This window comes from Lepus europaeus, chromosome 7, assembly GCF_033115175.1.
Source record: "Lepus europaeus isolate LE1 chromosome 7, mLepTim1.pri, whole genome shotgun sequence".
In the NCBI taxonomy this organism is placed as follows: domain Eukaryota; kingdom Metazoa; phylum Chordata; class Mammalia; order Lagomorpha; family Leporidae; genus Lepus; species Lepus europaeus.
The window spans coordinates 10674214-10700765 of NC_084833.1; the positions used below are offsets into that span (position 1 = coordinate 10674214).

The 26552-nt window shown below is 47.2% G+C and overlaps 1 protein-coding gene across 1 annotated transcript; it reads right to left on the reverse strand.

The window, feature by feature from the left end:
* Positions 1 to 8994: 8994 nt before the first annotated feature.
* Positions 8995 to 17812, reverse strand: LOC133764166 (pepsin-3-like). Its single transcript, XM_062197842.1, has 9 exons — positions 17757 to 17812; positions 17188 to 17347; positions 15166 to 15283; positions 13746 to 13864; positions 12857 to 13056; positions 10906 to 11022; positions 10263 to 10407; positions 10065 to 10163; positions 8995 to 9144 (listed from the first exon to the last, which is right to left on the reverse strand). Exons 1-9 carry the CDS (start codon positions 17810 to 17812, stop codon positions 8995 to 8997), a joined length of 1164 nt encoding a protein of 387 aa, XP_062053826.1.
* Positions 17813 to 26552: the final 8740 nt, after the last annotated feature.

Consider the following 26552-nt stretch of genomic DNA (forward strand, 5'->3'; position numbering starts at 1 on the left):
AGATGCAAGGATTCTCTTTGCCTGTTTTATTTTTTTACTGTACTTAAATGTACTGTCTGACATTCACTCTGTGTATTGGTCCTATGGTCAAAATGTTGTTTGTGGGGTTCATTTGTGAGGTGTGTAGTTGTACACCAGTTTTTTTTCCTTGTTCTGTGTCATTCCATTGTGGTACTATAAATCTTATTGATCTCTTCTTCAATTGATAGGCATTTTCCTTGCAGTGTTCTTATGAACATGGATCTATGAATATTCTAGTATACATCTTTTGAGAACATATGTCTGTGCTTTTATTTGGAATTTATTCAAGAGTGAAATATACCCAAGAGACTCAGAGTGTAGGTATTTGTGTAGCTTTAGTAGAAAGAGCTACAGTTTTCCAAAGTGATTGTGTCATTTTACTATGCCACCTGCCCTACTGTATGGGAGTTCTAGTTGATCCATGGCCTCATCAACACTTGGTGTTTCAGCCATCTTGTTTTCAGCCATTCCTAAAGGTGTAAGGAGAACTCTTCCTGTTTTTTTTTTTTTTTGTTGTTGTTGTTGTTTATTTGGGAAGCACACACACACACACATTTGTGCCAAGAGAGGTATCTCTTCTAATTGTGGTTTGGGATCATGCAAAGGTGGGAGCTGAGTGATATTCAGGATTTCTACTTGAATGACAGGGGCCCAAGGCCCTGGGCCATCATCTGCTGCTTTCCCAGGTGCATAAGCGTGAAGCTCAGTCAGATGTCGTACACTGACGATTGAACAGGTGCTTCATTCCTTGGGCTTTTGTAGTCCCCTCAGACATTTCAGACCCTTAAGCCAGACTGCCTGTCAGAGCGAAAAATCGTGTCAGGCAGCAGTGCAATTTGGGATTGGGAAATGAAAGCAGATCTTCCTTCCCTGTTGTGGTGAAATCGTTAATGTGGATGCAGCCCATCTCTGGGTTTCCATGCGCTTGTATTGCATACATGTGTGGAAAGGGATGAGGTCAACAGAGTGACCGAGAAACCCAGGGCACACATGCCTGTGGCCTCTGAAGGACCTGCTGTATGTTGGCCCTATTTGTCCACTTCCACACTTTTTGGGGAGCCTTGCTTCTGGGCCCTTCTTTCTCCTGTTTGTTTGGTGCTCACCTTTTCTGGGAAGTTCATACATTTTTTTCCACAGGGTCCTTACCAGCAGTGCTGGTGCCCTGCCCTGGTGAGGCGTATGCGCTGTGGGAAGATGGCTGTCACTGAATAATGCCCTCTACCCTGCATGTCATCTCCCATGACGTGGGCTGTTTTGATAGGCACCAGACCTGTGCCTTCCTGAGTGTCCATCAGCTGCTCTGAGCAAGGGCCTTGTGCATTTTCTGTGTCCTGCAGCTGAGCTCAGTGGCCTTTTCACTCATGGACTGTCCTATCAGTGTCCCTACCTTTTCCTCCAGCCATAGAGTGCTACCCAGTGAGTGACACCAGCTGCCCCCTCCAAGCTTCCTAGGTCCTTGGCTTTCATGGGCTTCTGTGTCCTGTGCCTCTGCAGACTGCAACTACCAGGGCTGGAAGATGGTGAATGGTCAGGTGCTCACTTTAGACAATGAGCCCTGAACTCACTGCATGGGCTGGGTGAGCTGGGCGTGGCAATCCAGGGCTGGCTGTTCAGGGGGATACTTCCTGCTAGCGTGGGATCCCTCAGTAATATAGGTCCATGCTACCCTGCTGTTCTGTGTTAGTTAGCTGCTTAGTGACTTCGCTTTTGACTGTTTCTCCATCATGTTGGAGGTGCAACTGGAGATGTGGTTTCTGTATGGAGGCCCCAGCTGTCTCCTTTGTCTACACCTGTTGTCCAGATGTGGATCCATGCCTCTAGTGTGGGTCCCGCTGCTGGTGTAGGAGACCCTGGTGGTCACTTCTGTGGGCAGACAAGAGGAGCTGGGGTTCCTCATGCCATCTCTCTGTCTCCTCAGCTGGGCGAGGTGAGCTGTGAGAGGATCTCCTGCCAGGGAGCTAATGTCAACCCAAGCCTGCTGTTCAGTGACCACTTCTCCTCCAGTCTGGGTGAGTAGCCTTGGTGCTGTGGACACTGTCATCTTCTGCTGCATTCTGCTTCCCATAAACACAGAGCTTGTGTAGTGTGGGAACTGAGCAGCCCAGGCTCAGAACAGGCAGGTGGCTCCTGCAGGTGGCACAGCAGGGCTTGCTGCCCCCACCCAATGCCCATGATGTCCCTCTTTCTTCCTCAAATCTCCCTTCTGGAACGCAAATCACACAATTTGAAATGTTTTACAATGAAAGATTTTCCACAGTACGCCCACTATGGGCAGGAAAAAAAGGAAGAGAGGGAAACAAAGGGAAGAGGAGGGGAGGGGAGGGGAGGGAAGGATGGAAGGGACAAATCACCTAAAAGGCTCAAAAAATCCAGGCAGCAGGAAACTAGCACAGGAGAATGCTCAGGAACTCTTGTAAATGACCTGCTCCGGGGTTTGGCATGTGGCTTTGCAGGTAGCTTCCACCTGTAATGCCGGCATGACCTAAGGGCTCAGATTCATGCTCAGCTGCTACACTTATGATCCAGCTCCCTGCTAATGAACTGGGAAAATCAAGGAAGACGGCTCGAGTGTTTGAGCCCCTGAACCCATGTGGGAGACTCGAATGAAGCTCCTGACTCCCAGCTTAGGCCTCTGCAGCTTAGTTCCAGCTCTGGCCCTTGCAGCTATCTGGGGAGTGAACCAGTGAAAGAATGGAAGATTCATGCTCGCTCGCTCTCTCTCTCTCTCTCTCTCTCTCTCTCTCTCTATCTCTATCACACACACACACACACACATTCTCTCTCTCTCTCTCCCCCTCATTTTCAAATAAATAAATAAATCTTTAATATAAAAAATGACCAGCTCTGGGCCACACCAGGGCCTCAGAGCTGTGTGATATATAATGGCTTTTCATGTCCTTTTTGCTCTCTGCAAAAACAGCCACACAGACGTACTCAATGAAGAAGGACAAAGAATTATCAGGAATCTGGGCCAGGATTATGGTACAGCAGATTAAGCAGCTGCCTGCAATGCCGCCATCTCATATGGGCAGCAGTTCAAGTCCCAGCTGCCCCGGTATCAATCCATCTCTCTGCCCCTGCACCAGGGAAGTCAACAGAATACGGCCCAGGTTCTTGGGCCCTTGCCATCCACGTGAGAGACCCAGATGGAGTTCCTGGCTCCTGGCTTTGGCCTGGCCCAGCCCTGACATTTGCAACCATTGGGAGAGTGAACCAACAAATGGAAAATCTCTCTGTCCCTGCCGCCCCATCTCTATCTCTGTCACACAGTCTTTCAACTAAGTATTTTAAAAGAAAAAAAAATTTTTCAGGGATCAATACACAGAAGAAGTTAAAAGAATGTAATCTGGATGTGAATCCAGGCTCCACAAGCAGCCGTGCTGTGACCTGAAGCAGTCACCTCACCCGGCAGAGCAGAATGATAACAACCCCGATCTATAAGGGCTGATGTGAGATAGGATGTGGACACATGAGATAGAACAACACTTGATGAACACTCACAGAGGATTTGCAAGTACCGTAAATTCTCTGCACCTGTGGCTCCTGCCATCTGGGCATCCAAACATCCATCATCAAAAATATTTTAACAAAGGGCCAGCATGGAGGTGCAGGGATTTAGCCACAGTCTGTGATGCTGCCATCCCAAATGGGCATAGGCTCAAGTTGACCGTTCCATTCCAATCTAGCTCCCAGCTAATGTGCTTTGAGAAAAGGCTGAAGAGACCCACAACCCTGGGCCCCTGCCAACCACATGGGAGACCAAGATGGAGTTCCAGGCTCCTGGTTTTGACCCAGCCCAGCCTGGGTCATATTGGTCATGTGGGCGAGTGGACCAGCAGATAGAAAATGTCTCTCTCTTATTCTCCTTCTCTGTCTGTAACTCTGCCTTTCAAATAAATAAAATAAATAAGATCTATCTTAAACAAAATTAGAAAGAAAAAATTGCATTTGTACACAATATGTGTACAGAATGATTGTTGCTATAGACTTATATAGGCATTATAAGTAATCCAGATTCCATTTAAAGGCTAGCATGGGGGAGGATATGCATAGGTTCTATGCAAATGTAATCTCTTATAGACACCGTGGGATGACTGTGCTGTTCTGCAAAACGGATCCAGGCCCTAAGCTGGCGTTTTGGCACAGTGGATTGGGCCACCCCTTGCAATGCCGGAATCCCATAGCAGAGCTCCAGGATGAGACCTGGCTGCCCTGCTTCCAATCCATTTTCCTGCCAATGCATCTGGGAACATGGTGGAAGATGGCTGAAGTAATTATGGTCTCTGGAGGCAGGGGCTGGTGCCTGCCCAGGGTGTTTTGGCTCCTCAGATTACAGAACTCCCTGTGGGCTCCCAGCTGCTTGTCCAGATCCACATGGGCCACCAGGTGGCACAACTGTGCACCCATCTGTGTCTTTCTAGAGTCCCTGTGTATGGAGGAATGGAGATGTGGAGTTGGGCAAAGCTTCTAGGAGGCTCTGGGACAGAAGCCATGGGTCCTGTAAACAATTCTTGCCAGAAATCCACTGGCAAGGTAGCGTGGTCTGCAGTCCCTGTCCTGGAGCTCCCCCAAAGCATGAACTTGTGTGACATGCAGACCTCAGAAAGCAGGCGTCCACCTCACCCACTCTGGGACCTGAGGGCAGGACTCCAGTGGAAACCGGGGGCTTCTAGGCACTCCTGTCTCACCAGGGTCTTCAGTGCTCCAGTCAAGCCCCTCTGGACCTTAGAAGTGGGGGTGGCCTGAGCTGGGGAAGGACATAGGCCTGTGTCCTTGTGCTGAAAAGGACAGTTGTCTCTCCACATCCTTGGTGTCTCCATCCCCACATGCAACCAACCACAGATCAAAAATACTTGAAAGGGCCGGTGCCGTGGCTCACTAGGCTAATCCTCCGCCTGCGGCGCTGGTACTCCAGGTTCTAGTCCTGGTTGGGGTGCCGGTTCTGTCCTGGTTGCTCCTCTTCCAGTCTGGCTCTCTGCTATGGCCCGGGAGTGCAGTGGAGGATGGCCCAAGTGCTTGGGCCCCTGCACCTGCGTGGGAGACCAGGAGGAAGCACCTGGCCCCTGGCTTTGGATTGGCATAGCTCTGTCTGTAGTGGCCATTTGGGGGGTGAACCAACGGAAGGAAGAGCTTTCTCTCTGTCTCTCTCTCTCACTGTCTATAACTCTGCCTGTCAAAAAAAATACTTGAAGGAAGAGCTGCACCCATACTGATTGTGTACAGACTGTTTTCCTTGTCATTGAATACCTAAACAGTATGCTCTAACAACTTTTTGCATAGCATTTACATTGTATTAGGGTCCTTCACAGTTTGGTCAAAATGGAAGTAAAAGATACTGTTTTTTGTGTAAAAAGTTGAAATTCATGAATAATTTTTCAAATTATTTGATTTTTTTGTTCAAAAGGCAGAGATACAGAAAGAGACAGAGAGAGTGAGAGTAATAGAGAGAGAGAGAGAAAGAGAGATGGAGAGAGAGACATTTCCCAACTACTGGTTCACTTGTAAAAAGCCTTTGCAGCCTGTCCAGGCAGAAGCCAAGAGATAGGTACTCAATCTGGGTCTTTAGCATGGATACCAGGGACCCAAGACTTGAGCCATCACCTCGTGCTGCCTCCAAGTGTGAAATTAGCAGGAAGGTAGAATCAGGAGCAGAAGCCAAACTTGAAGCCAGGTATTCCCATATGTGATACTAGTGTCCCAGGAGGTGGCTTAACTGCAATGTCAAATTCCAACAACTACGATGTATTTTTTTCTTACCTTTATTTATTGAGAAGACAGAGAAAAAGAAAGAAAGAGAAAAATATCTGTCACTTGCTAGCTAACTCACTAAATGTCTACAATGGTTGCGCCAGGCTGAAGCCAGCACCCAAAATCTCAATCTGTCAACCACATGAGGCAGGGACCCAGCTACTTGAGCTCTCCTCTACTCTGTCCCAGGCATCAACAGGAAGCTGAAATGAGGAGCTGAGTTGCATTCTGGCATGGAGTGTGTGTGTCTGAAGGAGTGTCTCAAATGCTGCGCCAAATGCAGTTTTGGTTTTTCATAATACACATTTTCCCCAAACTCTTTAAAGACCCCTGGTATGGATAAATTTCAAAATTTCTAAGCTTTACTTATTTAATCAAAGCCAAAATGACAACAAGAGGGGAAGAGACAGAGAGAGCTTCAATTTATGTTTCAATCCAAAAAGGCAGCTAAACCCAGGCCTGGGCCAGGTAGAATTCAGGAACCCAGAAATGCATCTTCGTCTCCTATATGGGTGGCAGTGGCTGCAGCACCTGGGCCAAATTCCGCTGCCCTCTGAAGCACATTATCAGGCAGCCACACTGGAAGCAGAGTAGCTGGGACTCGTCCTCGCTCAGTCGTGGTGGGGACTTGGTGGCAGAGTCCGGAGGAGGTGCATGGCATCACGTGACTGGAGACAGGGCACATGCAGTCTGTGGAGGTTGGTCTGGTGTCTGTTCCTCTTCTAACAAGTCCCCCTGAATTTGATCACGGGCAACGCCCTTCAATGACCTTATCTGAATCTAATCACTGACCAAAGGGTCAGCTCTCAACAGCATAGTCAGAGGCTGTGTCCACACTCTATACCATGGACATAGAACTTTCGAGATGAAATTGCTGCGTGAGTAGGCAGTGCAAACAGGGACCATAAAACCCTGCTCTGGCTCCTGGGCTGCTGGCTCTCCCTGAGTGCAGGTCCCACTCAAAGGACTCCACCAGTTCCTTTCTATTGCTTCCAAAAAGATGCTCTTGGGGAAGTGGTCAGGAATCATTTTTAGAGAATCTTTGTTAGGTAAAGGACTCTGTATCGAATGAGAGACATGCTGTAACCAAGGGAAGCCCCTATCGTGCAGGGTCCTCTGACCAGGGCTGGCTGTCGCCACAGGTCTGTAGACCATGTTAAGACCAAAGCTGGGCGGAAATTGTTTTTCCAGGGTTGTGCTCAGGTCTGAATTCTGCGCATGCTGTGGTGCAACAAGCATGATGGTATTGTTCTTGGATGCAGATGGCACTTTCAGGGTTCTGGGCACAGTATGAGATCAGGGGATGGTGTCAGAAGCCTGCAACAAAGTGTCAGTTTCTGTGGCCCTGGGTGCTGCCCCAAGGCCAAGTGATCTGAGCCGTTTCAGAAGTGATTGCAGGGCCGAGTGTTTGTCCTGGCACTTAAGGTACCTCTATCTATCCTACACCGGAGGACCTCAGTTTGATTCCCAGCGCTTGAATGCAGTTTCCTGCTAATAAGATCCCAGGAGGCAGTGGCGATTGCAGCATAGGGAAGGGGGTTGAGGTGGGAAAAGCTAAAGCTGCTTCAGAGTGAGATGACCAGAGTGGCAGGTGCTGGGGGCAAGGGGATTGGGCTCCGGGAATGTTTGGAGGAACCAAAACTCCGCACTAAAATGTGTTGTTTTATTCCAAATGCAATGCAAAGCACTTGTTGGAGTTTTAAGGAGGGAGGGTGGGGATCAAATTTATATTTCAAAACCATCATGCAGCTGTGGCCAGTGGGTAGAGAGGGTGACACAGACACTGGGGAGGCCTGGTGCAATGTGTTATGGAGCTCAACCTAAATATTCCTAGAGGCCAGCATCTCCGGCAGAGTCAGGCAGAGGCAGGAGCTGGAGGGATTTTTCCAGTTCCCTGCCTGAGAGGCACAGGACTAATGAATGAGCCTCCTAGCACTGGAGGAAGAACTGACCTCGAGTGAAGGGGAGTCAGCATGAAACAGATCCCAGCAGAGCTTCTCAGAGTCTAACTGGCATCTGTGCCTTCTGAACCTTGAAGAAAAGCCTAGAATGAGTACGTTCCATATGTAGTTTGAGGCTGTGCTTTCTATGAAACATTTTGCTACCAAACCTGTTTGAAGGAATATTCCTCTAAGTGCTTTCGGTTTGTGTCTTCAATATATGTATCTATGCTAATGTGCTTAAATTTAAACTCAAACTGCCAACTCTGGGAAGTGGAAAGTCATCTATCTTCCTTCCTTCTTTCCTTCCTTCTCTCTTACTTATTTGAAAGTCATGGAGACAGTGTGTATTGTAACTAGAGACACAGACACAGAGACAGAGACCTTCCATCCTTGGTTCAGTCCCCAAATGCCTGCAATAGGTGTGGCTGGGCCAGGCCAAATCCTGGAGCTTGGAACTCAGTGTGGGTCTCCACATTTGATGGCTGGGGCACAAGCTCTGGAATCATCACCGGCTGTCTCCCAGGATGTGCATTAGGAGGAAAGTGGGCCTGAGAGCAGAGCTGGCTTTTAGCCCAGACAGTCTTAAAAGGGATGCATTTGTCACATGAGGCACCTTAATTAATGCACCCAAGGCCACCCTAAATCATGGATGGGGAAAAAGCATTGGTTGACGTTTTAACACCCAGATTTTGGAGGTTCTGAAAGATCAGCTCATTACAAAATGTAGCCTGGAAGGTCTTGAGTGACAGCTTCTGTCCCTCCCCTGTCTGTGTCTAGCAGACAGCAAAGCTTCCTCCTTCCCACTCAGGAATACCGCCATCATAGCTCCTCCTCTTGACTTTCTCCCTTTGCTTATTATGTCCTATGGCTCTGGGAGAAATAGCAGGTTGACTCCCTCAGCCCCAGGCTTGGGTGCCCATAGGACATGGAACCTCGAGCCCAGTGTTTCTGGTGTCCAGGTGTTTTGTAATGCTTCTAGCTCCTGCTATGAAATGTCACTGCCTGTTGATGTCCAAGTGGACGAGTTCGTTTCTGCATGTTTGCCTGTGTTTTGACCTACGTGATGTTTAGGAGAAATACTAGTGAGGAGAAGGAGCTGCACACCCATTTTCATCAGCTGTTTTTATTCTACATTTTTGGTATGACTGGGAACAGGATCAGGCATCTACTTCAACTAGAAGGTGACTTTGTTTTAGGAAGTTCAATCAGGAGAATTCTATGCACTTAAGGGGGAGCAGGACTGAGGCCAGATATCTCTGGTAGCGGTTTGAAAGTTGCAGGTTTAAGCTGCGGCAGCCAGGCCCAGCTGGTTGTTGGCCCGGTCAAAGACGGTGAAGTACTGGCGGATGAAGACGTCACCCAGGATCCAGAGCTCGCCGGTGGAGGTGTCGACGTTCATGCCCTCAAAGCCACTTGTGCAGACAGAATCTTCCTGCATAATAGAGAATAGCATTTGAGATGGGAAACAGGGTTAGTGTTACAGGTACTGGGTGGTAACTATCCTGGGTGTCCTTTCTGGCTGCAAGGCCCATGCAAAGAGGGCTGCCTGTCTCAGTGGGATTGGATGTGGCTTTTGCAGGACTGGAGTCAGTCAATACCTGGTGTGCACGTATTCTGAACATTTTCTGCTGTTGTTGGCAGACCCAGGAACCCCGACCTCAGCACTGGGATTCAGTTAGCTCATGTTCTGGGAAGATGTTTCATACCCTGATGGTAAAACCTCTTATCCTTATTCTCAAACTGACCAAGAGCACAGTAGGCAGCCATGGGTTCTTACCCTTCCTGGGTTACCGGGCTTAGCCTTGGCTGCATGTTACACTTGCCTTGCGAGAGCCCCAGATGTGAACACTCCTGACTGAGGAAAGTCAGCCCACTGTGAAAAACTGGTTTTGTATATCACAGATTAGTAGGAGGAAAGGAGCACTCCTGTGGCTCACTGGACTCGGAAAGTGGTCACTTTCAAATATTCCCTGTAACTATACTCTGGGGATCTGATGAACTGACACCTGTTGTATTTAGATAAATTAGGAAACAGAGGGTGAGAAAATCTGCACCTTGCTCAGAAATGATGGGCAGGACATTGGGACTCAGGTCTCTGATGAGGGTGTCCAGATAGAGAGACCCCGTATCACACCATCATAGTTTGCCTCACTTTTCCCTTCAGGGCTTCATCCAGATACTCATTCATCCATCCCTTGTGAATATACTTTTTTTTCTCTGAAGGCCATACAGAGCAAGTGTCAGTCTGCCTCTTGCATTTTGTAGGTAAAAATTTCTTTTCCTTGTGCAGGGGTCAGTGTGTGGCCACCTTGTGTTTGGGCCCATCCTGTGACTGGCCGAGTGCTCCCTTACCTCCAGGATGTAGGCACTGGCGGGCACAGGGTACTGGACTCCATTGATGGTGAAGACAATGTTGGGCAGGGAGTACATGGATGAGCAGCTGACGATCATCTGGAAGGTGCGAGTGTGGGGGTTAGAAGGGGTTCATCCCTTGTGCATGGTACTCCCCCCCCCCAGTGTCTAGCAGAGAGCATTAGGGGCTGGACTTGCCTCGCCCTCATAATTCTCAGAGGCTCCAATGTAGCTCTGGATGTTGGAAATGGCACTGGTGGGGCCAGCCAGCAGAGAGGTGCCCGTGTCCACGATGGCCTGGCAGCCATAAGCACAAGCAATGGTCTCTCCATCCATGGTGATGCTGAATGGGAGATGCAAGGAAGGGTTTCCTGAGTCCACATGGGTAACACCTGGGACCCCAGATGGCTCCTCCTCAGAGGATGAATAGCTGAGACAGGCTGGGGCCAGCGTGTCCTGAGACATTTTCTCAGTCATTTCATTGTAATCCTAGACTGCTAGTGACTTTGTTCCTCAAGGAAGTTGTATGGTGTTTTCCAACTCCCCTAAATTCTGAGAGTCATGGACAGAAGTGTGTGCTACCACTCCTAGGGTGTGCTGGGATGTGGTCCTGCCTCCTGGACCACATGAAGTGGTGGTCCCACCTAGCAGAGGTGCTGGGTTCCTGAAAGCTGTCTGTCTTCCCCCATTTCAGAGAAGCAGTTTGCTGGGCTGTCTTTGCCTTTGCTGGGTTACAGCTTCCCCCTGGCTTGGTGTTCTAGGTAGATGAGGGAAGTTCAGGTTGATAAAGAATAGGGATTAGTGCTAAGGTCTGGACACCACACAAGCACGCCACTCTTACCTGTCCAAGGTTATCTGCCAGTAGCCCTCATAAGAAACAGGCACCCAGTTCAGACTTCCAGTGTAGTAAGAAGAATCAATGCCACCAAACATCACCAGGCTGCCACTTTCCTCATCACTGCGGAACGTTAGGGGAAGATACATTCATTCATTTATTCATTCATTCTTGTGTTGCACATCTGCTATTTACAGCCAAAGAGCTCTGCTTGATAGGGTACTTATTAGTGCCAGGAGCTGTGCTGAATGTGTGACCGATGTAGATTCTTTCATCTTATACCAGTGCCCACACAGGGGTCAGTATTATTTTTTCACTAGACATTAAAAAAGAGAAATAACTACATTGCTTAAGTCTCACAGCTTCCAAGTGGCAGTCAAGGGTGGACCCTTAACTTTTGGGTCCCTACTGTGTGATTATCACACTGATGCTACAAGAACATTGAACATGGGACAGTGATGGATCTTAATAGTTTGGTGGTACCTTGCTGATTCTCAGCCAGGGCTGGTGTTGCCCATGTCTTGAAACATTTCTGATTATCTATTCTGGTATATTCCTTTTCATTCTTAGAAATAATTCACCACAACCTAGATCCTACATTTTGTTGAATAAATCACCTTGTTTTCATTATCTTAAAGTTTCTTTGTTCAAGATATATGAGGTTACTTCATCAAAAGAATTTTATTTTCCTAGAAAAATAAAATTATATGTTTTAATTATTATTTTTTTATTTTTGACAGACAGAGTGGATAGTGAGAGAGAGAGACAGAGAGAAAGGTCTTCCTTTGCTGTTGGTTCACCCTCCAACGGCCGCTGTGGCTGGCGCGCTGCGGCCGGCGCACCGCGCTGATCCGAAGCCAGGAGCAGGTGCTTCTCCTGGTCTCCCATGGGGTGCAGGGCCCAAGCACTTGGGCCATTCTCCACTGCACTCCTGGGCCACAGCAGAGAGCTGGCCTGGAAGAGGGGCAACCGGGACAGAATCCGGCGCCCCGACCGGGACTAGAACCCGGTGTGCCAGCGCCGCAAGGCGGAGGATTAGCCTATTGAGCCACGGCGCTGGCGCAAATTATATGTTTTATACTGATAAAAAATATTTTAGAATGTGTGCATTCAAGAGTATGCCAAATGTTCATGGAAAATTGGTGTTTTAAAAAATTATGCAAAGTTTCAAGAGTTTTATAGCAAAGTCAACTTTTTCTTTTTTTAAATTGAAAGGCAGACTACTAGAGAGACAGGGACACACAGAGATCTTGCATCCACTGGTTCACTCCCTAAATATCCTTAAGAGCCATGGAAGGCCAAGGATGAATCTTGGATCACAGAACTCAATGTGTGTCTTCCATGTGGGTGACAGTGATCCCAGCACCTCAGTGTATACATGCTGCCTCCTAGGGTGGGCAGTATGTGTAAGCTGAATCAGAAGCACAAGAACCAGCATTCAAAACAGACCCTCCATATGAGCTGTGGGCAGCACACAGTGGCTTAACCACTGCACCAAGCATCCAGTGCCTGCATGTATGTTTTAATTTCATTTTCAATGAAATTTTTAAAGTATTCCCTCAGTCTCAAGCATGTCTTCTTTTTTGCTGTGAAACTTGACCCTGTTTTAAGGGGATGCACTTTTAATTGTGTCTTTTGAGAGGCAGGGATGAGGGAATCGGTTCTGGAGACCAAATAGCTATGGCACTGCAATTGAGCAAGTCAGTGGACAAAGACTTCTGATAAATAACAGTGAATGCTGACAGCTTGTCAGGGAGAGAGAGAGAGAGAGAGAAAGAGAGAGAGAGAGAGAGAGAGAGAGAGTTGGAAGCTTTACTGCCCAAAGACACCCTTCTCTAGACTTGGAAAAATCTCATTCTTCTAAGATCCTGCACAATCCACCCCTCCCTGGATAAGTCCCTTGCTGGGCTAGGTGAAATGGTCTGTGTGGGAGAAGCCCCCAAACTGTGCAACCTACGAGCTCAGGTAGACAGAGAAGAGGTCCTGGGACACCAGGCCCTGGTCCCACATGTTGTCAAAGACGGGCGTGGCACCAGAGGAGGAAATGCTGGGGTAGGCCAGACCCAGGATGCCATCGAAGGGAGCATAGTACAGGAAGGAACCGGGCTCCGTCTCGCTCAGGCCAAAGATCTGGTTGGTGTCTTCGATGCTTCCAACCTGTATTGGGGGTGGTGGTGGTGAAAGAGATGATGTCCACCATGAGCACCTATTTATGGAGCATTGCTGGGATCCAGCCCTGAACTCAGAGTGATCCTTCTTGATTTTTTTGTAGGGGTCAGCTTCCCAGACACCAAGCTAAAATACAGGGCGAGGGATTGTCCCCTAGAATGTTTGTGGCTCACCATTGGACAGACCTTGGCAGTGGCTGTCTGCATGGGCACAGTGTGTGACTCATTGTAAGATTTTGACTACAGGATGGAGGGTCACTCTGCATTTACATTTCAGATGAGCAGATGTAAAATAGACCCCAGCAAATCAGAGCACTTTCCCCCTCCCTTACTTGGAGCTCATCTGACTAGAGGGAGGCAGAGCAAGGGCTGGAGGAGATGCTAAAAGAGTATTGAGCCCTTGGGTCTCTTCTCACTGCTTCCTCCATGACATTCAGCGCTGAGTTCGGCTGAAGCTCCCAGTACCACTCCCGTGTGCCAATATGGCTCAGCTCCTAGAGGGCGTGTGACAGCTCTACCATATCACTCCCTCCACTGCCCAGTTAGGTTGCATGTGTGATCTTTGAGATCCACACTGTTAGAATGAGCTTGCTGTGGGGCATTCACTGTGGTCCACAGTGTCCCTGGACTCTATCCTGATGACCAGGCTGTGAGGGGGCACAGCTGCCTGGTGCTCACGTTCACAGTGTCGTATCCCAGGATGCCCGTCATGCTGCCAGTGCCATAGGTTATGGAGAGTGTCTCACTGGTGGCCTGGAAGGTGGAGGAGTCATCAGGGTTGAATCGGTTATGGACGGCTGCAAAGGCAAGGAGTGACATCATTAACCTCCGAAGTGCTGGCAATGGTCATGGGCTATGAATAATTCCTAGGATGGGGCCTTGGATGGGAATATGGAAGAGAAAGATGGCATTTGCTCCAAGATGACCTTTGGAGTTCTAGAGACACAGTTCTCCTCCCTCTTGTTGGGCAGTTGGCAATTTCTCATTGGTGGTCCCAGCCGACCCCATGTTCTTCCCAGGACCCCCAGGCAGACACTGAGCACAGTGGCCTGCTGCCTATGGTGCGGAGCACTGCAGCGGCCTCCTGCACAGCCAAGTGTTAGGGCATGGACAGTGTCACAGGTTGTCGGGGCCAGTGGCCCTGGCCCGACATGAGATGCAGCAGGCTGAGGCTGTCCCTTATCTAATCCTGTTTCCTGTGCTTATTGTCCTGAAGGCTGAAGGCACAAGATTTTTCATCCCACATTCCTGCAGGCAGGATGTGACTTCTGATGAAGGTTTATGATGTTCTTTGCTCTATCTGCAGAGCTTGTACCCTGATCATTGCTACTTTGTAAACTTGCTCTATTCCTGTGCTATGCATGATTGCACACAATGAATGTTATCTGTATGGGGTCTGGGGTATATATCCTTGTATTTCTGTGTGCTCGGGGCTGGAGACTGAAGGGTTTCCTTAGGGAGACTGCCTCCAGTCCCTCATCGCCGGGCCCCCTACTTTGGCTTGGAACGCGACGAGGCAATAAACGTGGTGATGAATTGACTGAGTGCTGCGTGTCTCCGTGTGGTTTGTCGGGTGGCCTCCGACAACAGGTCCCTTGTCAATTAAAATCAGGTCAAGATGCCTGGAGAGGATGGATCTTGAAACCTTGTGCTGACTTCTAACGACAAAGTCTCCTTTATTAGCAAGGCAATGATTCTCTCTCTCTCTTTCTCTCTCTCTCTCTCTCTCTGTATTTATTGAGCTGCTCGCTCATTTCCAGCATGTCCAAGTCCACCTTTAAATCCACTGTGTTGCATGACTCAGTGTTGCTTACCAGCCTGTAGCCCTTCATCACTGCCTTGCTCTGGGCCCCTATAGGATTTCTCCTCTCTGAGTCCATCAGCCTACTCCCAAGTGCTCCCTTTATTCCCCAGAGCACCTTTGTCTGGTGCTTTTTCCCTAGTAGCTGCTTGGGCAAGGCCTGTTGCTTGAATCCCTGAGTGACTCCTATAGGCTTGAATCATGATTTGTTAGAAGTCTCTGATTGGTCAGAGCTTTCAGCATCAGCTGTTGCTGGGCAGCAAGGGGCAAATTGGGCTGGGCATGGCAGGCACTCACTGCAGGCAGCACTGGAGCAGTAGGTGGAGGGCACCCACAGGTTGGAGGATCCAGTGTCAAAGATGACGGTGAAGTCCTGAGGGGGGGTTCCAATGCTGATGGTGCCAAAGTACTCGGTCTGCAGGGGCCAAGACAACACAGCTGAAGGACGTGGGACTCCCAATATGGCCTCCATCACAGCAGCTCTCAGTCTCTGCCTCTTCTCCTTTCCTCTTTTCACCGTCCCATTCATTACACCCTCATTCAAAGTGCAGTCCTGCTCTCTGCCCTCTTTGACGTCCTCTCTGATTCCTCACTAATTGCCTCTGTTGCCGCTTAGCCCATTCTCTAAGGGGTTTGCTGTCCTCTCTAGCTGCTACCCTGCTGGTGTCAGTCTCACCCTCCTGGAGAGTGCACCCTCTCAGTAGATGGGGTGTAACCTGTGGCACCCAGCAAGTGAAACCTCGAGTGTGTGTTCATTCACTTGCTGATGGGCACAGGCACTAACACATGGAACTTATGGAAATATCTAATTTCTAAACCTTGGTATGAACAACAACAGTTTTTAAGAAAAGCACTGTCGGTAACTGTATTCTCAGTGGCAGCACTTTCTCCCTTGCCATCTCTGCTCCAGTTGCCCTAGTGTTTATTCTATTCCTGTACAATGACAAGATCCATCCCACCCAGGGCCTTTTGCACTGGCTATTCCTTGAGATATAAATGTTTTTCTGGATTTTTTTGGCTGACTCTTCTTCTTATCATTCACAGAGCTCTTTTCCAATGAAAAGAAGCCCTCCCTGACTGCTTTATCCCAAGTAGCCCGTTCCCTTCCATTTCTTCTTGCCATTTGGCAGTTAGATAATTAGTTATGCTTTGCAGCATCTCTCATGACATGACATCAGCTCACAAGCTGGTTTCTTAGTCTTCCTCTCTTGAATGTAAGTCCCAAGAGCTTCCCTTGCTCTCTGTTGTGTCCTCACCATGTGTAGCCTTAGGAACTTAGGAAGCACTTCTGAAATATTTGTGCAATGAATAAATGGGCTGATGTTTCTGAGCGCTACCACAGGGCTGCCAGGCCCTCTTCTGGCACTCCCAGAAGCTCTGTGGTTTTAATGAATTGGAGGAACCCAAGGACAGAGGCCGTGTGTGGGTCAGTTCTGTAGAATAGGATGCTGAGGCTCAGAGAATGTGAACGACTTGCCAAAGGTTACCAGGCTTGGAAGCATTAGAGACCCTATTTGCAGCAGGTCTGTTGGATCTTGGGAACCTAGTCCCAGACCACAGCCAAGGCTGCTTTATAAACTTGGCTGTGTGCTATTCACACAGTGGCACATGGGATCTGCTGAACTCCAGAGCGTGCTGGTGAGTTCCAAATAAAAGTGTCACTGAGGTCCTGAGACTCAAATCTGCGTGCACCGCTCCAGTGATTCAGATCAATCTGTGGCAGTTAGGTTCTGGGCCATGTCAGTCCCTGGCCTCTCTGTGGTCTTCCCACCTGTGCCCCATTGCCTCACTTGGTAGTACCCTCCTCCCCTCTCCTCTTTTCTCACGCACTGTTTTCTTCTTGCCTCAAATGTCCTTGGCACCCTATGTGGACAGGCAGAGCCATGAGCTCTCTGGCTGTCAGGAATTCCCTCCCAGCACTTGGAAACTGCTATTTTTCCTTCACTGCTCCCAGGAGTCCTCCCTGTCCTCCAGAAACTCCTCACTTATCGAGTGACACCCTCACTTGGCGGCCCTCATCCTATTGTTTCTAAATTAGAGAAGTCATCTTTCTCTGCTAGGCAATTTTGCTGAGTGCTGCCCCTGGGCCCAGCACAAGGCCTGAGACGTAACCAGGCTTCAGGATAAATAAACCTTGACTGAAAAAAAGAATGAATGATGAACATATGAGAGCAACAGTTATGATTGTGAGTTCCCCTGATTGGCCTGGGCTGCTGCAATCCAGGAAGCAGTCCCTGGTTGTATTCCGTTTCCCCCAGGCACCCTCTCTGTTGTTGGTGAAGTTCCTGGGGGCTGCCCCTCTACCTGCCCATGACTCACATCCAGGTAGTTCTCCAGGCTCTCAGTGGACACTGTGGCGAAGGTCTCTTTGGGGAAGTACTTGGTGGCCAGGTTGGGGGTGTGAGTCTTCAGGTAGTCCTGCAGCAAGCCCTTCTCAATCAGGTTCTTCCTCAAGGACTTCTTTCTAACCAGGGGGACCCTGGGGCACAGCATTGGTGCATGCATGGTTAGTGCGGGTGGGGTAACTGGCAAGAATCCTGCTCAGGGGATGCTACAGAAGCCTATGAGATACAAGCAGACTGGGTCAAGAGAAGTTAAAGAAGGAAAGGGAGAAAATCCCATTGTTCCCCAACAGTGCACAAGGGGAGGCCACTGTTGATGGAGCTGAAACCAAATCCCAGCTGCACTCAGAAAGCTGAAGTCAAACATACTAGAGTGTGGCCTCATGAAAAGTGCAGAGAGAGAAGGAAGGAGGATTCCAGGTGGTGGAAACTGGGGCAAAAGAAGGCATGAAATAGGAATGGACAGAGAGGGGGTTTGGGAGGCTTCCAAGGACTCAGAAGTTCTCCCTTGGAGCTGCTCTTTCTGCTGTCTGACCACAGACTCACTTGTGGATGATGCACTCAGAGAGCGCCAGCAGGCTGAGCAGCAGCAGCCACTTCATGGTTCTTCCTGGCTCCCAAATCAAAGAGGAGGGCAGGATGAGTGGAAGGTGTATAGCAGCAGGCAAGAACTGCTGCTTATATATGGCCCAGGTCCTGACTATAATAGCCCTTATCAGTATGTAAATGCTAACTGTTATCACAGTACCACACCGAACATTTTCCTGATTAGATTACCTTCCCAGGGTCAGCTTCTAAGAGTAGCTTTGCACCAACACTGCTTTCCATGTTTGGAATGTACCTGCCAAGTGTTTCCAGCTGTAGTTGTGGCTATGCCTTAAGAAATGAGAGTGGAGCATGTTATAACTTCCAAGCTTGGTTATTTGAATGAGTTATTCAGGAATGCCTGAGCATAAGATTGAAATGGTGTTGCAGGAACTCATTTTACCCTGATTTTTCCCAGTGGGGTAGATGGTTGTGATTCTTAGTGAGCAACTACCCAACTTAGCAATGGGTGGCATTCCTGTATGTGCCACCCCAAGTGATGTGGGCAGCTTGGTTTGGGGAGCGGGACTCACTTCCCTGTGTAGGATTCACGTGGGTTTGACATTATGGGATATATCTGTATTTTGGTAGATTTGGTTTCTGGCCCTGGTTCCTGACTCATCACTTCCTCCACAAGGCACAGAAACTAGATTTCTTTTCTCCAAGGTGGGACATACCAACTCTAATCCCCCAGCCCTTAGCCAGCTGTAATGAAGTTTCTCCTGTGTGAGTGTCCCACAGTAGGTACTAAGACCCACCTCACTCCAGAGGATTTTGCAGCATGGGAAGAAAGGAGTCTGAAGAATCCATTCTGGGACTCCCACCAAATCTATCAACAATCATGCATGTGAAGTCTCCATTATTTCTCCAGATACCATGCTGGGAGGGGGCTCCCCAATCCAGGGGACACAACCCATGGCCTTGGGGCCTTTCAGGCCTTGCCTTCTGCATGTCCTCTTCTGGTTTCCCATTTCCATATTTTAAATTGTGCAGTGAAGTGTCTTTCCTTGAGTCCCATGAGCCACTGAGCAAATTAAATGAACCTGAGGATGGTGCTGTGAGAAACCAAATTTGTAAGTCCTGAGCCTGGCTCTGAAGTGGGTCAGGGATGAGGACCCTACTTGTGGGATCTTGTTCACTTCTCTGGCATATGGGGGCAAGACTGAATCCATTTGAATGGGAGGTCCCCGATGTATGGAGAACATCCCTACATATCCGGCATCAACTGTGAGCTGTGTTGGGAGGGAGGGAGGGAGTTGTGGGAGAAACTGATTTTGAGAACTTATGATGGTCTGTGTGGGCATTGTCTACACAAGTTCAGAATGGTCCTGAATCAGGAAGCTTGAGGTTTGGGATGGAAGGAGTCAGAAGGTGGGGGGTGTGGAACTTTTGATTCCAGGTTGGCCATGTGGTCATTGCTGGTGTGGGCAGCCATTCTACTTCAATAAGTTAGTAGAGTTCCATATCCCATTGGATTTTGGGGTGGATCAAACTCCTGGGGAGCTAGTTCAGTGCACGTGGAAGGAAATGCAATCTTTTTTTAAAAGAATTTTTATTTAATGAATATAAATTTCCAAAGTACAGCTTATGGATTACAATGGCTTCCCCCCCCATAACTTCCCTCCTACCCACAACCCTCCCCTCTCCTGATCCCTCTCCCCTTCCATGCACATCAAGATTCATTTTCAATTATCTTTATATACAGGAGATCAATTTAGCATGTCTTAAGTAAAGCTTTCAACAGTTTGCACTCACACAGAAACACAAAGTGTAAAATACTGTTAGAGTACTAGTTATAGCATTAATCACATGTACAGGGAAATGCAATCTTACAAAGAAAAAAGAAAAATTTGCCACCTGGTGGTTATTGCTCCCTGTAGTGGCTCAAATGAAGGGAAAAGGGGCAGTTGGCTCCATAAATCATCCACATTCCTGAGGCTCAAGACACTGTGCTTTAGAGTTTGCCCTAATATCCTTAGACCAGCGCCCTCTGGAAAAACATGCTGGAACTGAGGGCCTCAGCAAGTTCCCTCTGACCCTGAGTCAACTACCAAGAAGATAAAGAAAGATGAACCTGTGTGCATTGTGGATGTCAAGGCCATCACACTCCAGATCAAACAGGATGTGAAAAAGCTGCTCTGCGACCTGAGAGGTCTGATGGAGAAAATGGGGCTCAAGTCCCACTGACCCCTGATAATGACACTTTGATGTCCCCAACAAAAGCAACATCATCTAAGTGTAGACCAGATGGGTCACTTCAAATGCATGTTCCTTCCCCAGGGTCATGGTTTTAACAACACTGGATTCTGGAGGGACTCAAGGGAACTCTTGCAGGTCACCTAACATCAGATAAACACCAAACAGGTTTCCTTCACACACCCCAGTTGGGATAGTTTTATGAAGTCAGAAGTTCAAGATTACAATGAGGTACCTGGTCTGGTGTGGTTTGGTGCAGTGGTCAAGCAAATTCATTAAGACAAGAATGGCCAAAGGTCTCAGGGTCTCTTGGCTGTTTGTGAAGGTTGGGAGGTCCGTGAGTTTGTAACATAAACATGAGTGTTAACAGGACATGGCAGATGGAGTGTTCAGATGGCTTTATGTGAAAAAGTTTTGTTTCCTTTACTGTAAGATAAGGAGTAGATATGATGTTGGGGAACAACTCTTTCCCTTACTCAGTGTTGTACACCAATAGCTGGTGATAAAATCTTGCAGTCTGGAAAGTGAGGGATGATGGCATAACATAAAATTTTATGGATATTTTGGTACATGCTTCCTGGGAAGCAATGGCATGGCTTTCTTTTCATTGTGTTATATGATGTATATCGAATCTGACTGTGGAATGTTGTTCCACCTTATGTTGTAGTACAGGATGTGTGGGAATCCTCTCTTCCAGTGATTTCAGCTGGATCTGATACTTGGAAGCCAGGAACTTTCCCTGAGCCCTCAGAGTGTGGAAATCAGGCTGTGGCACTGGGCAGAACACTTTCTCTGTGTGGTGACCACATGTGCAACCAGAAGTGGTACTGGGGTAACATGGTGTGTACCCCTCCCAGCAGCTTGTTGTGGGTCCTTGATTTAAGCCACCACTGTGACTGTGGCTGAAGGAACTGAAATGGTCTTGAAAATGATATAACCCTCATGTGTAGTGGAATGTCAGAGAAATTTTCTAATTGAGAGGAAGCTTCCACTTACGTGGAAGTGGTTTTTATAGGTCAGTCAATCCCAGGAGTTCAAGGGTGAGACACAAGGAGAGTGTTTTTTTTTTTTTTTCTACCAAGACGCACTGTTGGTCTTTATGGCAACCCACTGAATTCTACATTTCATCCAAAAGAACTCTAGGGAGGATTGTGTGAGAGAATTATGAGGAAGTCTTTCGACTTCCTACCTGAAAGGCCACTGGATCACACTGAGGGAACCTCTTGGGTTGTAAGAACAAGTAATTCTTCCCACATGAGAGATTGACACCCAGAGGGAAGCTTACATGGTTAGTGGAAGACATCAGAGAGTGGGGCAGACTATCTATAACATATTATTGATATGGTTAAGTTATTACTTTGGGTGTTGAACTGCCCCCTGATGACCATGTATTGAAGGCTTGGACTCCATGGTGGTGCTGAGGTCTAATGAAAAATTCTTGTATCATTGGGTTCATGTCAAAGAGAGTTAGTTCTCATGCCAGTGGTGATATAATCCTGAGCTTTGGTCCATATTCTGTCTTTGGGTGTCTTGCTTTGCATATGTCTTCCTCTGCACATGTTACCCTATCTACCATGGGCCAATCATCACAATGAAATTCTGGGCCATGCCATTTGGATTTGAGTAACACATGAGCTATATAACTCTCCTCTTCGTAAGTAGTAAGGCACAGGTATTTGCTTTCAGTATTGAAAAGTGACTATTACCGCCCCCAGTTGTCCTTATTTTTTTTAAAGATTTATTTTATTTATTTGAATGACAGAGTTACAGAGAGAGGTAGAGACAGAGAGAGAGATAGGTCTTCCATCTGCTGGTTCACTCCCCAGATGGCCGTAATGGCCAGAGCTGTGCCAATCTGAAGCCAGGAGCCAGGAACTTCTTCTGGGTCTGCCATGCGGGTGTAGGGGCCCAAGGACTTGGGCCATCTTCTACTGCTATCCAAGGCCATAGCAGAGAGCTGGATCAGAAGAGGAGCAGCTGGGACTAGAACCGGCACCCATATGGGATGCCAGCGCTTCAGGCCAGGGTGTTAACCTGCTGCACCACAGTGCTGGCCCTGTCCTTATTTATGCGTAATTATGCAACTATGCAATCAGCTCCTATTGAATTGGGTAGGGTTTGTGATTCGCTTTTTTTTTTTTAAAGATTTATTTGTTTACCTGAAAGGCAAAGTTACAGAGAGACAGAGGCAGAGGTAGAGAGGTAGAGAGACAGAGGTCTTCCCACCACTGATTCACTCCCCAAATGGCCACAATGGCTGGAGCTTGGCCAATCCAAAGCCAGGAGCCAGGAGCTTCCTCTGGGTCTCCCATGTGCTTTCAGGGGCGTACTGACTTGGGCCATCCTCCGCTGCCTTCCCAGGCACATTAACAGGGAGGTGGATTGCAAGTGGAGCAGCCGGGATTCAAACTGTCACCCATATGGGATGTGGGCACTACACACGACAGCTTTATCCACTGCACCACAGCTCTTGTTCAACTATTTGTTTTTAACCAATAGTATACAACAAAATGGATGAGATGTCATTCTTGGCATTGTACTGTATAGGACTGGAACTTGTATTCTGCTGTCCAAGTCTCTCCCCGCTGGCTCTGATGAAGCAAGCTGCCCTATAGAGAGTCCCAACAGCTAGATATTGAAGACATTGAGGGTGGCTTCAGCCTATAGCAAGGGGAACTGGGGGCCTTTGTGACAATCCACAGTGAACTGAATCCTGACCATTGACCATTTGCAAGCTTCCAGTGAGACCTCAACCCTGGCTTACCCATGGTCAGCAGACTTGTGAGACTCTGACCCTGAGAACCCTCCCCAGCTGAGCCTGGATTATGGACCACAGAGACAGTGGGATCATAAGTGTTGTGGGTGAAACGTGTGTTAATTTGTCAGCAGCAAGAGAAGACAAGGCTAGAAACCTACTGAGAAATCTACTAAAACCCACCTGGGTGCCTCATAGTCTTCCCCACCTCGGGCAATTTACAGAGTATGTGAGTGATCTGAGAAGGGGCAGGTTAACCTTAGTTGTTGGTTTATCTGCACACTTTCATGAACACAATGCTTGAATTTCACTGGCTCTTTCTCCTTTTCTTGATACTTTGAGATGTATGCTCTTTTTTTTTCTTTTTCTTTTTAAAATTTTATTTAAAGTATACAAGTTTCATGCATTTCATATGTACAGACTAGGATCACGATGTTGGCTGGTTAAGGCAGGTTCTCATAAATAGCCAGTGGCACTATCAGGACTAGATGCTGGGGTTCAGATTAGCAATGTCCTTGGAGACCTTGTAGGTCTCTTGCCTAGCCTTATTCCTGTAGGGGGACTCAGAGAAGCCTCTGCCTACCCATTTACCAGATCTCTTTGAGACAGAGGAGAATCCCATATCTGGGGCTGTCTAATCAGCAGCCAGGATTGATCTGGACTGCAGCAAGGAAGCCATGTTATCTCACTGTGCCAGCCTGGCTCAGGAGGAAGATTGGGCAACAATGTTTATCTTGCCATTAACCCTGACCGGATCTCAGTGTGGCAATGTGACTTTGAGGTACTCTGGGGATAGAGTCTCTAAGGCAGGCCACCTCCTGCCAGGATCCTAGGTATTCAGTAATGATCCGTGGATGTATCAGATTAGCAATGGAATGAGATTGAACAAACCATTCCTAGTGATGCGAAAATGTTCTATGTTGCTGGGATAATTGACATTGAGACACCTGGTCCCCCATCAAGATATAAGCTCAGGCCATGGTCTTTCATCCACACAGGAGCACTGTGTACTCCACTTCTCAGCACTAGACCTGGCTGCTCTCCAGAGATGCATGCAGGTTGTTAACATTCCATTTGTAGGTCCATTTGCTTTGGTTCGGTAATGCATGTAACTTGAGTGAACTTAAGTTTATGGGGACATGGAATTAAAAATGGGTTTATTAAGACCAAGTGTCTGGTAATAACAATAGATAGAATTAAAAAGGAGAGAATGATCCAACATGGGAAGCAGTCCACACAGCAGACTCATAGAATGACAAATGCCCTAAATAGCCCTCTGGCCTCAGAATCAGCCCTTAAGGTATTTGGATCTGGTTGAAAATCCCATGAGAGCATTTCGGGCATGGAAAGCCAAGACACTGTGGCAAAAAAGTGATCTACATGAAGGATCTCTGTGAGTGAGATCCCAGTGGAAAGAAGGAACCATCAAAGAAGGAGGTACCTTTTTCTGAAGAAAGGAGAGAACTTTCACTTTACTTATGGCCCTTTCTAAATACTGACAGAGTTTGTGGACTCAAAAGCCTTCCATAGCCTTGGCAGCTCATGACAAGAGCCTCAGGTGATCACTGACGTCATAAATAAGAGTGTCAGTTGTTAAATCAACAACAGGAGTCACTGTGTACTAGCCCCACATGTAGGATCTCTGTCTTTAATGAGCTGTACTATGAGAATTAATAGTAAAACTTGCCTTCAAACGGTACTTTATACTTTGTGTGTTTATGTGAGTGCAAACTGTTGAAATCTTTACTTAGTATAGAGTTGATCTTCTGTATATAAAGATAATGAAAAATGAATCTTAATGAAGAATGGGATGGGAGAGGGAGAAGGAGGTGGGATAGTTTGGGGGTGAGAAGGCAGGTATGGGGGGAAGAACTGCTATATTCCAAAAGTTGTACCTATGAAATTTATATTTATTAAATAAAAGCTTTCTAAAAATTGATTTATTTTGATGCCAAAGGTTTTTGAAGTCTGTGCATAATTTTTCATTATGCATATTTTCCATAAATGGGTTGAAGTACTCCCCTGTATGATTAGTGTGGATATTTTATAGGTAAATAAAAGTTTTAGGAGCAGATGTTGGAAGCAATGGTTAAATGTTCTTCTTGGGATGTCCATGACCCTTATATCAGTGCCTGGGTTCCAGTCCAAGTTCTGCTTCCCATTATGGCTTCCTGTTATTACACACCCCTGAAAGCAGCCAGTGGTGCATCTAGCACTTGAATTCTTTCCACCCATATGGAGACTCAGAATGAATACTGGGTTCCTTCCATGTGACAAGTCACACATGTATTGGTCATTTGGGGGAATGGCCCAATGGAAGAGAGCTCTTTACTCTTTGTCTTTCTGTCTTCAAATAACTAAAATATATTCAAAACCTTTAAAAAATGACTAATAAGCCCATTATCCAGTACTAACCACTAAGGTTGTAAATTAATGTATTTATTTACTTACAAATATGGGACCATACAGTATAGGACACACTGTCTTGCCACTCGGTTATTCTTTATTTTTGTTGTTTGTTAATTGATTTTAAAAGAAAAATAAATTGTTCATGTATTTTCCAAGTGATTTCTAATAAGTCTACAATACCACTGGAATGGTTATTTATTTTAAAAATTATTTAAGTCACTCTATAGAGAGAGCCAGATCTTTGATGTGCTTGTCCACTCCCCAGATGGTCACAATGGCTGAAAAGTCCATGTTGTAGGCAAGAGACCAGAACACCATCTGGGTCTTCCAGGTGCTTGGCAGGGGCCCAGTAACTTGTGTTATCTTTCACTGAATTACCAAGTACAGCAATAGGAAGCTAAATCAAAAGTGGAGAACCAGGGACTTTAACCTATGCTCTAATATGAGACTCCACTGCGACAGTCTGTGGCTTAACCCACTGAACATTTTTGATACACAACATGGACAAAGAATGGTACATGTTGTAAGATTCATTAATGTCTATAAACTTAGCACATCCATGAGTATTAGTCAGATTTCCATTTTTATAACCAAATTTTTGAGGCTAGCTAATGTTATAAGGAAAAGACATGTATTTTTCATGGTTCTAGAGATTCAGGCTAAGGTAGACAGACTGTATTTTCTCAGCCCCTGGTAATGGGCTACTTGCTGGCTGATGCCATGAGGAGTGTCCACATCTTTCTCCCCAGCATTCAATCGGGGGGGGGGGGGGGCTCTGTCTTTGACCCAGTCTAATCCATTATTTCCCAAAGGTCCTACCTGTAAACATCACTTTTAGTATCATTGGTTTAGGAGTCTGGGGCCTGGATTCCTCCTTGTATCAGAGGGACAAGCATGTTCACATCATGGCACCCATACCCGTGATCTACATAGAGACACAGAGCATTGCAAAGTGCCTCAGGCTCTTGCCAGTCACCAAGTGCCCACTGGACCAAAAATATCATTAGTCTACCTTCAAACAGAATGGGTTCCCATTGCCCATTTTTGTATGTTAGGTAAATGGCACTGTGTAACACATGCTCTTATTTCTGGCTTCTTTTCTGAGAATGACGTTCCTGAGATTCATCTGTGGTCTGTGTAAGTTGGTTTTTTCTCTTGTGCTATGTTATTTCACTGTGTTGTTACTAATCTTATTGATCTTTTTGCAATTGATGAGCTTCATATGAACAGTAGTCTATGGGCATTCTAATATACTTACACCCAAGAGTGGAGTTGCTGACTCATAGTTACAGTCATTAGTGTAGCTTTAGTAGAAAATGTTTCACGGTTTTCCAAAGTGATTGTATCATTTAATTCTGGGACCTGCCCTTTATGGAGGCTCCAGTAGTTCCATGGCC

Coding starts and splice junctions, on each gene's coding strand:
- LOC133764166 (XM_062197842.1), bottom strand. CDS start 17,812: ATGAAGTGGCTGCTGCTGCTCAGCCTGCTGGCGCTCTCTGAGTGCATC. Junction 17,348..17,756: donor TCTGAGTGCATCATCCACAA/GTGAGTCTGTGG, acceptor GCTGTGCCCCAG/GGTCCCCCTGGTTAGAAAGA. Junction 10,164..10,262: donor CTGAGAATTATGAGGGCGAG/GCAAGTCCAGCC, acceptor CGCACCTTCCAG/ATGATCGTCAGCTGCTCATC.